Raw genomic sequence first — 12,569 nt, 5'->3', positions numbered from 1 at the left:
TTTCTTGGGATTTTCATTCCATTCAACTTTATTTTGGGAGTTTGATGTTTCAGACCGAGGGTTTTATCCGAATTTTGGAGTACTGCCACTGCCACCACCACATCCTTCCATCGACAACACTAATTCCATTATTACCACTGCAACACCACCAGCATCCTTCCAAATAAAATTTGTATTATTTGTGTTCCTAGGCTTTGATATTCATTTACAGAAGCAAGACTCTGTTTCTATCTTCTTGTTTTGTAATTGCTTTCTTGTATAATCCCAAATTTGTTTCGTTCTCAACTGTTCAATTGTGTTTGTCTCAATTCATATGTTAGCAGGATACCTTTTTCACGAATAGCAACGAGTTTCAAGTGAGTCTAGTTTCTCATCATTCCTTTCAGACAAGCAACTGCCATTCCTTGATTAATTATTAGTATTATTTTTTATTCAAAATGAGTTCCTTTATAATTATGATCTGATGTGTTAACATTAATGTTTAAATTAATTAATTTAAAGCGGCCTCCAGCCATGATTGCTTAAGAATTGTTGATGATTATGACAAAACTTAATCTGCTCCTTGATTTTGGTGTATTTGAAAATAAATCACCCGTCTAGTTTATCAAAATCTCTACATTCTCCCACTTATCCATCTGACACGACTTTTGAATATAATTCACTGGATGATGATAACTCAACACTAACATATGGCCATGCATTGTAGAACTACCAAATCCAACTCAATGTGAGAATGTCTTAATTTATAAATCATGTCGGTGTTTGTTCTACTTAACGACCATTTTCTTTCATGTATTAAGATACAATTGATTTCCTCTAAATGAGTGCTTTACATGAAATATCTTTATGAATGGTCTTCTTATTAACAGGTTCGAGTAAAACTTTATTGTCCTAACGGACTTTTTGTCAGTCACAATCAATTTAGGTATACAAACATAAGTAGATAGACATAAAACGTTATCTCTATTCTGTAGCTAAATACAAAATGGTAAACATAAAATTTATCATAATAAATCCCATAGGCTTCACACATTTGGGTGGCCACTCTTTTGTTATGGGGTCCGCAATCATTAACTCAATACTTATGTGCTCCATATTTATTTTATGATCTTGAATATTCTTTCTAACAATGAAGAATTTCATGTCGATATGTTTGTTTGGACTTTCAGTTTTCTTGTTTTTTGATAAGAACATTGTAACTGAATTATTTCAATAAACCTCGATAGTGTGGATATAAAATTTACAACTTTAAGCCCTGTGATAAAATTTCGCAACTATAATGCCAGTGCAGTAGCTTAGCATGTTACCAAATCTACATGAAGATGTATTGATGTAGATTTCCTGGAGTCAGAGAAGCCAATAAACTCCAAGTCTGAATAATCAATCACTTCTAAGTGCTCAGAATGTCTGTTTATATGTAAGTAAAATATAGTCTTTGATTCCTTACACAGCATGCTATTCCTGAATTCCTCTGGTATCTGCTTAGCATTTCTACAGAAAATCTAATGACGAACACTGTATGCACCTGTACATATATTAAGCTTACAACCACAAAGTTATTTGACCAAATTTGAACAAATCAGTTGAATCTTTCAAAATATCTGAATCATGAATGACTTGGGTTTTGGTCGAGTCAATTAGGTGGCCAACTCGTAGTGTTATTGGATGATGGAGAAACCCATATGACTCACCCAGGTCGTTGCATTCTTGCCCGAGATTCAAAATGTTAAATTGGGAAGAAAATTTTCAAATTTGAAGATTCTATTTTGACAGGATTTTTGAAAGGGACTGGTTGGAGATGTTCTTAACGGCCACATGAAGATCTAATTAAAAAGGTTTCTTAATAGTATGCAAATGGAAGTTATCGAATTATTAGAGGATTGTTTGAGTTTTATATTCTTAGTCGATATGGACAAACATATCCATAGGAAGCCTGCAGACACCATTGTTCGAACCCAAGGTGCCCCTCTTGTTTTTTTCAATACGCGTCGCTACAAATTCATTCCTTCCTCATAAACTGAATCTCGAATCCAAATCCATCCATCGATGTATTCAATTATTTTAACATATAATGACCAAGTCTGCCACAAGAGTTTCTTCCACAGACCCATATAATGGGTTTGGTTCGTCCCCTTAAAACTCATATGGGGTTGGATCATGCGGGGCCCCCAAGGGAGATTAGTCTGTCATGTTTACGCGGCAGTGTTGATGGGATACTCCCTCGGTTACAACAAAAAAAAATAATCCCCAATCCAAGTCCATGATGTATGATTGAATTATTTTAACATATGATGACCATGTTCTCTACAGACAAATGTGTGCCTCATAATTAAATTCTCCGTCCAAATCAATCTATGAAGGGTTGAATTATTTTATTATAAAATGACCAAACTTGCATTTGCTATAGGCATCCATAGAAAATTATGAAGAAAGTGTGGCTGGTCGGGGGTTTGTTTAACATTAATCCCCACATTACTCAAAACACTCACACACCAAGGTTAACTTTGAAGTCTTAACATTGCTTTGAAAAGGTCAATTGTTGTAGATTGGGTACTGATTTCAATGAAAAGAGAGCAGAAATTTGAGAAAATTCCTGATTTCGAAAGTGAATGCAATAGAAAATATTTAACTTTAATTAAAGGTTGAGGCATGCACAGAGCACTGTCCTAAAGCGAAGGAGATTAGAAAAAATCGAATCAGTGGATCCAAATTTCAATTGAAACCTTGGGTTTTTCTCTTAGGCGCCCCTTGTGCCTGTGTGAGCCTGCCCTTTACCTCTATCAATTTTAAAGTTAACAGAAATCCAAAAATATAAGAGTTGTAAATTAATTATACTCCTAGTTGATGTGAGACTTAAATTACACAAGCCAAAAACAACATTAACAACTAAAGCATAAAGTACAAAAATGGGATTGGATTTTTACCCTAAAATCAATACCCAATGAATATTAAAAGAGTATTAAAAAATTTCCTAACATCAATTTCAATGGTTCATTTAATTTCTAGCTGGATGAGTATTTTGGGGCGTGGGGATCAATAAGGGTCAATTTCAGTCACCTCTCTTGAGCAACTTCACATCAAATTCTTAGTAATTTTCATTTGAGTAGAGAATATTTGGATTGCTAGGGCAATCCGCCTTATTTCCAGCCTAGATTGTGCTGGCCAGCCTTTGCATGTATTATGCAGTATAACTTTACGTCCTTGGACCTTTATGAAACTATTTGTATATAAGTTTAAAGAACTTTTGAAAACCAAAATAAAACTGAAGTCGCAAGTTTATAACTTCATTCACTTTTAACACCCATGGCTTTGAGAGGAATTTCATCTTCTCTTATTCTTCTAATTTTTCTAGTCATGGGTGCTCTGCACTGGGCCAATGCATGTGCTCCGGCCATCTTCATATTTGGAGACTCAACGGTCGATGTAGGCACGAATAATTACATCAATGATACCAGGGCAAAGGCCAATTCACCTCCCAATGGTATTGATTTCCCCCACTCGACGCCCACAGGGAGATTCAGTAATGGCTTTAACACTGCAGATTTTATTGGTATGTATACATTAAGAGTCATGCTGGAGTAACCTCAGCGAGGGACACACAGGGGACAGCTTGATGTGGTGGTGCGACCATGTCCGTAGATGCGTTTTACTTGTATCTCGAAAAAAATGCATATACAGGCATGCGCACACCACCAAGTCAACATGTCCCCTGTGTGTCCCCCACTGAGGTCACTCCAGCATTAATCATTCATTAAATATAGTATATGACTTTGAAGGTGCCAACTTGTCAAGTTAGTTAAAGTCTCTGAGTGTTGATACCATGACTTAGGTTCAAAACCTGCTTGCACCTGCTAATTATTGATTACTAATTTTGTTTGCCTAACCCAATAAAAAGAAACGTGAAAGAAAGATATCATGGCTTTAGCACTTCATCATTGAGTGGATGATATAGTATGCCACTCATTTCTCATCATCTGCAACTTATCCTATTTACGAGGTCCAAGCGACCAATATTTTATTGGAGTTGGATTTATATTATGATTTTGACATCATTTTCTTAAGTGTAGCACTGAGGGGTACATAGTGTAATGACTATAATCTGTTTTGTTGTGGTCCTTTGAATCATGCTATGTCCATATGAATGATAATCAGGATATGCACCAAATGGAGAGTGTACTCCCTAGGAAAACCTAATTTCCCATCGTTAACGATTATTGTGTTAATAGAACTCGAATAAGAAGGAAATGGTTGGGATTTGTAGCCTCAAGAAAATGAACTCATGTTCACAAATAATACAAACAGTTTATGCGAAATCCAACGGTTGGGATTTATCGTAGAGATCTGTGATGTATTCTCAGGTACTTTCTTCTTCCTGAGTTAGATTTAACATTTATATAATTGGAATTTTGAGTGAACATATGAACTCCTTTTTCATGAATCTGGATCCTGACAATGGTTTCAAATCTTGTTCGAGATTGAGATGACATGCACGAGTCATTTTGGTATCATCGAGGAATGAGATGGATATCCAATGTGAATCACACCGCACGTGGTCTTGTGTGACAACCAAGTTGACACGGGTGATATTTTGAAAATCTTGGTCGAATCAGTAAAATTCAGCTTAGTCAATTGGGTTTTTTGTTAAAATAATTAAAATTTTATAATTTAATCTAAATAAAAATATGATCTTGTGATTAAATATCATCTGATTTACCTTATTTTATAAAAAAAAGTTAATAAATATTTGCATATACTTATATAGTATTAAATAATTATAAACCAAGTTAAATGGTTTATCTCATCCGAGATGAGATGACTCATCCATGATAACTCGGTCTTGTTCATGAAGGAGATGTCAACCAAGATTTAATTTGAAAGATATGTTTTTAATTTGGGGTTACTTGATCAAAGATTGTTTTAAATAGTCACATTCCTTGCTGGTAAAGAGTATAAATGATCTTTTCACTTACATAAAATAACACAACACTCACTACTGCATATTACAAAGATTTTTCCATTGCATATGTATCATACGAAATTAATTTAATTTGATTCAACAATTAGAGAGTTCAATGCATGACAACGTCATAATATATAATAGTTGTGGGTGTATTTGTGTTGGTCAGCAAAACTGATGGGTTTCAGTAGGAGTCCCCCACCATTTCTAGGCCTTCTTAACGAAACATTTCCATTCAAGCGTATTCTAAGGGGCCTAAATTTTGCTTCTGGAGGCTCTGGAATTCTCGACCCCACCGGAAAAGTGCTAGTAGTAAGCCTCTCTTTTCTCAATATCTTTTGGATTTTCTTGAGGCAATCATCCATTATCAATATCAAATCCATCATACAATTAGGAGTCCGGATTGTATACACCCCACTCCCACACCTCATATCTTGTCGTATAGATCTCTCAATTAATGCACAAAGGTGAAATAATTTTCTTCTTTCTTTTAGTGCATTAATTGAGAGATTTATGTGACAGATTTGATGTGTGGGATGGGGTTTCAACCCTCCTCCCTGGGTGTTTTGATCCCATCAAATGTGGATTTTATCGGTTTGATAACAGTACTGGTGGGATCTCATTCATATTGCACAAGTGATTTTAAAAGTCTATATCTCAAAAGAAATGATATTAGCATTTAAGTATAATCACCTCTTAAGCCACATGTACATGAAATGATATTCCTTCTAACAATGAAATAATATTACTTCTAACAACAGGGAAATACCATTCCACTGGGTCAACAGATACAACAATTTGGGACCATTCGACAAATTCTTGGAGAGGTATTAGGCCCAGAGGAAATAGATAGTATGCTATCCAAATCTCTCTTCTTGGTCAGTGTTGGAAGCAATGACATCTTCGAATATTTTGTTTTAAACGACACTTCTCGTAAGCAGGAGTGCATGGACATTCTTCAACGTGCATACAATAATCACTTAAGGGTGAGTTCTTTCCTTTCCTTAACATGTCTTCTATTGAAAAAAAAAAAAAATGCTACCCAAAAGTCGGTGGGGATGGACCGACCGATGAATTTTGTAGCCGAATTTTGCTCTTTTTCATGTAAGTTCACATGTCTAAATCTGAATTCAAATTTAGTAAATGTATGTATTAAAGAGTAAAACCATTAATGCAGACGTTGTACACCCTTGGAGCAAGGAAATTCGGGATATTAAGTGTTCCACCTATTGGCTGTTGTCCAGCACAAAGGGTTCATAATGCTACAGGAGGATGCTTTGAATATATGAACGATTACTCCAGGACATTCTATTCGACAGTTGAAGCTATGCTGCATAACCTTAGTTCGGAGCTCACAGGAATGAATTACTCTCTTGGAAATACATATGCGGTGGTGACCAATATGATGGATAACCATTTTACATTCCCGAGTAAGTGTATCACTCTAAATTCATATGATTTAGGATGCGTATTTGTTAGACATTACAAATTAATGAAAATGGAGTCGTGTCACATGGTTGTTGGTCATTGAAGGTCAGGAAGATCTAAAATTCATCTTCGTAGATGCTATTAGAGCGATCATGGTGATATTTATACCTTAAGCCTCTAAGCTTTTGACCAAAAAAAACCCTAGAAAATATCTAGAGAGTTAGAGAGAACATTTGGAGCAAAGGGAAGCCCAAAGAAATTTTTATGTTTGTTTCATTTATTCTCAATCTCTTTTTATAGAGGTTGAGTTGACTGTTGTACATGTTAGAATAGTCCCACATCGCCTAGGTACTATTGGGAGGTGCAATGTATAAAGCGGGGGCAACCCTCTCCTTGCAAGCTGGTTTTGTGAGGATGAGTTAGGCCCATGGGCTTTAACAGTACACTTGGTGCAACAACTTTTGATGTCTGAGGTCTCTATCTCCAAATAGGAAGAGTCCTTCGTATGTGTGTCACTGGAATAGGGTCTAAGATGGACACCCCTATCTAACCAACCGGGGTGTCTGGTTGCAGCAATAAGTCCATGCTAAATCATAGGCTTGTAATTCTAAAGGAGCTGTTTCATTATTTAATTTGTAGAGGATCCAGGTTTCGATTGTTGTAATTTATTGGTCTGTATAACATTGTTTCCATTTATTGCTCGATAGGTGTATTGAAATAGAGTTATTTTTGCAATAAAATTACTCCCCAAAGAATACTAAATGAGTCTTCAATTAATAACACAATAATCTAAAGAAAATTATATAACTTTTCTAGGTTTCAATGAGCTGGCGAAGGCGTGTTGTGGAGATGAGAAAACTGACTGTGAACAAAATGCTGAAGTGTGTTCGAATCGCAAGGAGTTCTTGTTTTGGGATCGATTTCACCCTACTCAGGCTGCTGCTCATTTGGCAGTTCAAATTCTCTACAATGGCACACAACAATTTGTAGCACCCATTAATTTTGAACAGCTTACTAAGGATGATAGCTAAGAAGTGGGTGCTATATATTGATGTAATTGTATATTTCAATAATTGGGCTTTGTGAGTTTCTCCTGGGAAGAGATTGAACTACATTGCTACTGCATAATTATATATAAATATGTATTGATGACTAGTTACATCTTATTAATTTCATAACCTTTCTTGGTTCAATTTCCATATTGGTTGTCTCATTCTTGGTTCGTAGTGGTAGCCTCACTAAGTTCAAATTCTGTAGATATCGACCATTACCTATAGCTTCCTCTTGTGTCACCATCATCAAAGCCTTATCTCAAAATTTAGCACACTTTGAAAGTTTTGGTTTTCATATCCTTTTAGATGAGAAAATGCTTTAGTTGCATTGATTATAAATCTATCAATCTAGCCAAATTAATTTGGTGTGCAAGTCCCTTGAAAGGGTAAAAATATCATGGTTCCTGGACCCAACAAAAAAAAAGTGTGCCACATGACACTTCTTAGCCGTGTGATCATTGAACACTCAAGAACCTAGGACTAAACGTATATGGCATGACTCAGGTTATTCTGGAGACTGACTTGTTATTATATGACCTGTTGTAGTTTTCATCAACAAAACATTACCCCAACAGTTTGGGCTGGATACCTCCCATCTATTTTGGTATCCATACTATTTAAAACATGCCCTTGCAGTATAATATCTTTACTATCATAATGAGAAAGGGTGGGGACTTTTAATGCAAATTTACATTAATTAATTATTATTTTAATTAAAAAAATTCTCTTATGTTAATAAATAACACAATAGGCTATAAAATCAGAAAATCTACTTGAAATTTCTAGAACAATCTTTTATATTAATTATAAAGACCATTTTGACCTTACGTAAATATCGATTTTTGTAACTCATCCACATTTTATTTATTTTCTTTTCTATCTGATTGAAAAACAAATCAACATTTTAGGAGTTCAGATCTCTACTTTCACTGACAAGATGCCAATGCAAGTTAAGCATTAGTAGAGAAAGGATTTTCTCACAAAAAATCAGCCCATACCGAAACTTCTAGCCCATATAGGATAAAACATGTTGACTACATTATTGGCCCTTGAACCCGGCCCTAAAACTTTGTTGAAGTTATTCTAATATTTGATGGATTAACTCTTTAACTGCTATTAATGTCACAAATTTGATGAATAGATTACTTTCAAATTAGAAGTCAACAGAAAATGACAGATCCATGCTTATGGGTTGAAGTCGGAGGTCATTAACACCCTCGGCGTGCTTATCACAAGCGTCGAAAGGTAATTAAGTAAAAATATAATATAGTGAGGTCAAATAGGGATGGTGAGTTTTATGATAGATGTGATTAGTCAAACGAAAATACCAACCATTTGCCAAATTATAAGAAAAATAAGTTATTTGTGCAAAATATACGAAGCTCGCAAGAAAATGGTGTTGCTGAAAGACATTGTCACAATGTGAAAAAAAAAACCGATATTTGATGGCCCAAGGCCATTGAATTTCATAAATTTCGATGGACCAAGCGATCAAATTGGCGTCAAATTTTTCATTATATATTTTTTTTCAACAGGCTAAAACCGTCAAATTAATGAAGGATGGGAGAAATTTGACAGCCCTAAGCCATTGAATTTGGGAGCATCAATAATTTCAATGGCCCTAGACCGTCAAAATTCAATTTCTAAAATTGGTGGGCCTTGGCTGTCAAAATTTTCTCTCGAATTTTTCAGTTTTCACGTAGTGTGTATTCTTATGGAAATGGTTATGAGCAAGTATGATGAGTAATTTTAGTGTACCTACATCATTGTATGGGATGAAGCATTAAACCTTGCAATGTTTATCTTGAATATACTCCAAGTAAGTCGGTTGGTATAATTCCATTTGAGTTATTTACTGGTAGGAAGGCCAATTTGAGAAACTTATGTATTTGAGATGTTCAAAGGATGCTAGAATCTTCAATCCATAAGAAAAGAAAGTAGATCCTATAACAATTTCTAAATATTCCATTGGTTACTCAAAAAGTTTAAATATCCTAATCCTTGTACGAGAACATTTGAGATCGACCGATAATGCTAAACTAATTGATAATGATATTTTTTCTGCTAGGCAAACAAGGGGTTAGTGGGTGGTGAAGGTGGGTTCAACGGGATTTGAACCTAGGTCGTGGGATCAACTCTCCTCAAGCCTTGCCACTTAACTAAATGACACTTTCTTCATTGATAATGACAAGATTAGGAGTAAAACCATTAAATTGTTGTTGATTAAGCTAAAATGAAAATTCTACCACCTTTTTCTTATCGAGAAATTGTTGTTCCTCAAGTTGTATGGTAAATTTAGGAAAATGAATACCTAAAAGAGAATGACTAACTCCATAGTGCTATTGTCAAGGAAGTTGTACAACTACCGCAGTTGGCAGTTCAAAGAAGATATGCTATTTTTGAACGATTATATTGTATACTTACAAGAATCTGATTTTAAAAATTATGCCTTTCTTAACTTTTAATTGAAAAATATATATTTAACTTCTAATTTAATAAATAGGAGTTATCGACAAAGGGCGGAGCCAAGATTTTACCCATGTGGGGGCAACATAAGAGTGGACATCTTTTTTGTGGGGGTAATAGCGGCAAATTTCTTTATCCACCACTATTATCTGTTGCAATAGTCCATTACTTCCTAGTAGGTTTGAAAATACTTATGGGGGCAAATGCATCCATTGCCCCCACTCTAAATCCACTTCTGATTACCGAGTTCTTAGAGGATTGTTTTGAGAGTATTTTTAAACGATATAGAAAGAGGACGTACAACCTTAGGAAGATACAGACACCATCATTCGGACCATGATATTGTGATTGTACTTGTAATTGCTACAAATCCGCACTTCCTCCACAAACAAAATCCCCCAACCAAATTCATCTTAGTCGAATTATTTTAGAATATGATGACCAATTAAGCTTGCATTCACGACAAACGTCCATAGAAAATTATGTGTATATGATGTAAATGATCATGTAATCCTTTTATTTGTTTTGTTTATCTATGGCTGATCGGGGGGCTGTCTAACAAACCCGACATTACCATTCAAAAAAGCCAAATAAAAGGTCAATTTTGAAATTTTTAACATAATTTAATATGGGCCAATTTAAATTCTTGTTGGGTGCATATTTGGGACGTGGGCATCTATGAGGGTCAACTTCAATCACCTCTGGTGCAACTTCACTCGAAGTACCGTCAGAATCTTAGAGTAGAGATCAAACATCTGGTTCCTAGAGCAATCCGCCTTATTTCCAGCCTAGATCTTGCTGGACGTACAGCTTTTGAATCATGCATCCATGTATCATAAGTTTACGTACTTGGTTCTTGAACCATTTTGACACTATTAGTATATAAATCTAGAGTGATTTTGAAGATTGATGAGCAAAGTAAAACTGAAGACAAGAGGTTTAGAACTTCCTTCCCTTTTAACACCCATGGCTTTTAGAGGAATTCCACCTTCTCTTATTCTTCTTCTACTTTCTCTAGCCATGGTTGCTCTGCACTTGGCTGATCATGCAACTGTTCCAGATAATCTTCATATTTGGGGGACTCAACGTTCGATGTAAGCACAAACAATGACATCAATGAGACCAGGGCAAAGTCCAACATACCTCCCTATGGTATTGATTTCCCACATTAGAGGCCCACGGGAAGGTTTAGTAATGGCTTTAACACTGTAGATTTTCTAGGTAGGGTATTATGCTACTTAGCTCAAGTTGTGCGATGTTTATGAGAGCGGATCCTTTGGGATGCTTTTTTCTTGTAGTTCGTTGTAATTCAGTTAGACGGTTGAGAGGGTGCAATGTGGTATAAAGACCAAAACCCTTCATTCAAATGTTGGAGTTCGATTAGACGGTTGAGAGGTTGCACCTGGTATATAGATCAAAATCTCTTTCTTGAAATGTTGGAGTTCAGTGACCGCTCATTTTCAATGTATTTGAACATGCTAAAAAAATTTTCACAAATCCAATGCATATCATGATCACTAAATAGATGATGTTTAGATTTTATTTTTCGGCATGACCTCTCCACTATCAAAAGAATACTACAAGAACTGCAGGAAAAAAAATACCATCAATGATCCACTCTCAACATTTACACCTTCTCAAGTGAGCAAGTCCAAAATTACTAGTAACCAGAAGGGAGTGGATCCTTAGGAGTAGTTTTTGTGTCATTTCCATGTAGTGAAATTTGATGGTAAAAATCCACTCATAAAAAATTTGGTGTTGAGGGACGACCGTCCATTTTCAAAACCTTCTGATTAGGCTTAAAAAATTGGGTTTTTGAAAAAAAAAACCAGAACAAAACATGTCACTCTATACTACTTAAAATCCATTACAGGGAATTGCACGGAAAGAGTACTATAGATGATCTCCTCCCTAATTAAAGATCGATTATGATGAGTTGATGAATCAATAAGCATATGGTGCTCTATGTGTACAGAGAAAATAGAAAAATCCAAACACCTAACCATTCTCTTGCAATTTTGTCTGTCTGACCAATAACTTCACTTTTTTCGATACAGATGAAATCATACTATTGATTTATCAGTCCATCACCACTTTTTGCTAACAATAAATCTCTTCTTTGTTCAAATTCGCTGACCTATCCATATTTAGACCATCGATATTTCTTTATTCCCATGGATATTTCTCATGGCATAAAGAGTGCTTGTTATTTTTCATCATCTGCGACTGCATGGCACGCATCTTACCTTAATTGTACATGTTTCGCATAAATCATATTTTATTGGATTCGGATCCATGCGTATTGGGAATCTAATACTCATTTTGTTTCATTATTTTCATGATTGATTGTCTAATGTGCATCTTTTTTTCCCCAAGTCATGGGATCAACATTAATAGGCTTCATGAAAATTAATTTACAAAGCCTAATGGCTATAAATCTGTATAGTTGTCATCCTTGGGATCACGCTATTTCTACACTACTCCCTTTGGACTTTGGAGAAAAAGTTATTTTTAAAATTTTAAAAGTTAAAAGAAAAAAAAAACATTTGTTTGGACTTAGGATTAATTTTTGAAAAAGTAAATGAAAATTACTTTCTACTTTCTATTAAACATACGAAAAATGATGAACATTAAAATTGGAGTAATGATAATTTGACACCCTGCGT

The 12,569-nt window shown here is 35.1% G+C and overlaps 1 protein-coding gene across 1 annotated transcript; it reads left to right on the top strand.

Moving 5' to 3' along the window:
- Nucleotides 1–3,247: 3,247 nt before the first annotated feature.
- LOC147381164 (GDSL esterase/lipase At5g55050-like) lies at nt 3,248–7,472 on the top strand. Its single transcript, XM_086430768.1, has 5 exons — nt 3,248–3,550; nt 5,127–5,269; nt 5,719–5,943; nt 6,135–6,387; nt 7,202–7,472. Exons 1-5 carry the CDS (start codon nt 3,304–3,306, stop codon nt 7,414–7,416), a joined length of 1,083 nt encoding a protein of 360 aa, XP_086286894.1. The 5' UTR covers nt 3,248–3,303; the 3' UTR covers nt 7,417–7,472.
- The last annotated feature ends 5,097 nt before the right edge of the window (nt 7,473–12,569 follow it).

This window comes from Akebia trifoliata, unplaced genomic scaffold (genome assembly GCF_017979445.1).
Source record: "Akebia trifoliata isolate Shusen 1 unplaced genomic scaffold, ASM1797944v1 Contig00686, whole genome shotgun sequence".
Taxonomy (NCBI): domain Eukaryota; kingdom Viridiplantae; phylum Streptophyta; class Magnoliopsida; order Ranunculales; family Lardizabalaceae; genus Akebia; species Akebia trifoliata.
Note: the sequence above shows the minus strand (reverse complement) of the source record. Positions and strands in the feature narration are given on the sequence as shown.

Excerpts from the sequence above, each read along its gene's own strand:
- LOC147381164 (XM_086430768.1), top strand. The coding sequence starts at position 3,304 with ATGGCTTTGAGAGGAATTTCATCTTCTCTTATTCTTCTAATTTTTCTA. Across the intron at positions 5,270-5,718 it reads CCACCGGAAAAGTGCTAGTA|GGAAATACCATTCCACTGGG; the intron begins GTAAGCCTCTCT and ends TTCTAACAACAG. Across the intron at positions 6,388-7,201 it reads TAACCATTTTACATTCCCGA|GTTTCAATGAGCTGGCGAAG; the intron begins GTAAGTGTATCA and ends TAACTTTTCTAG.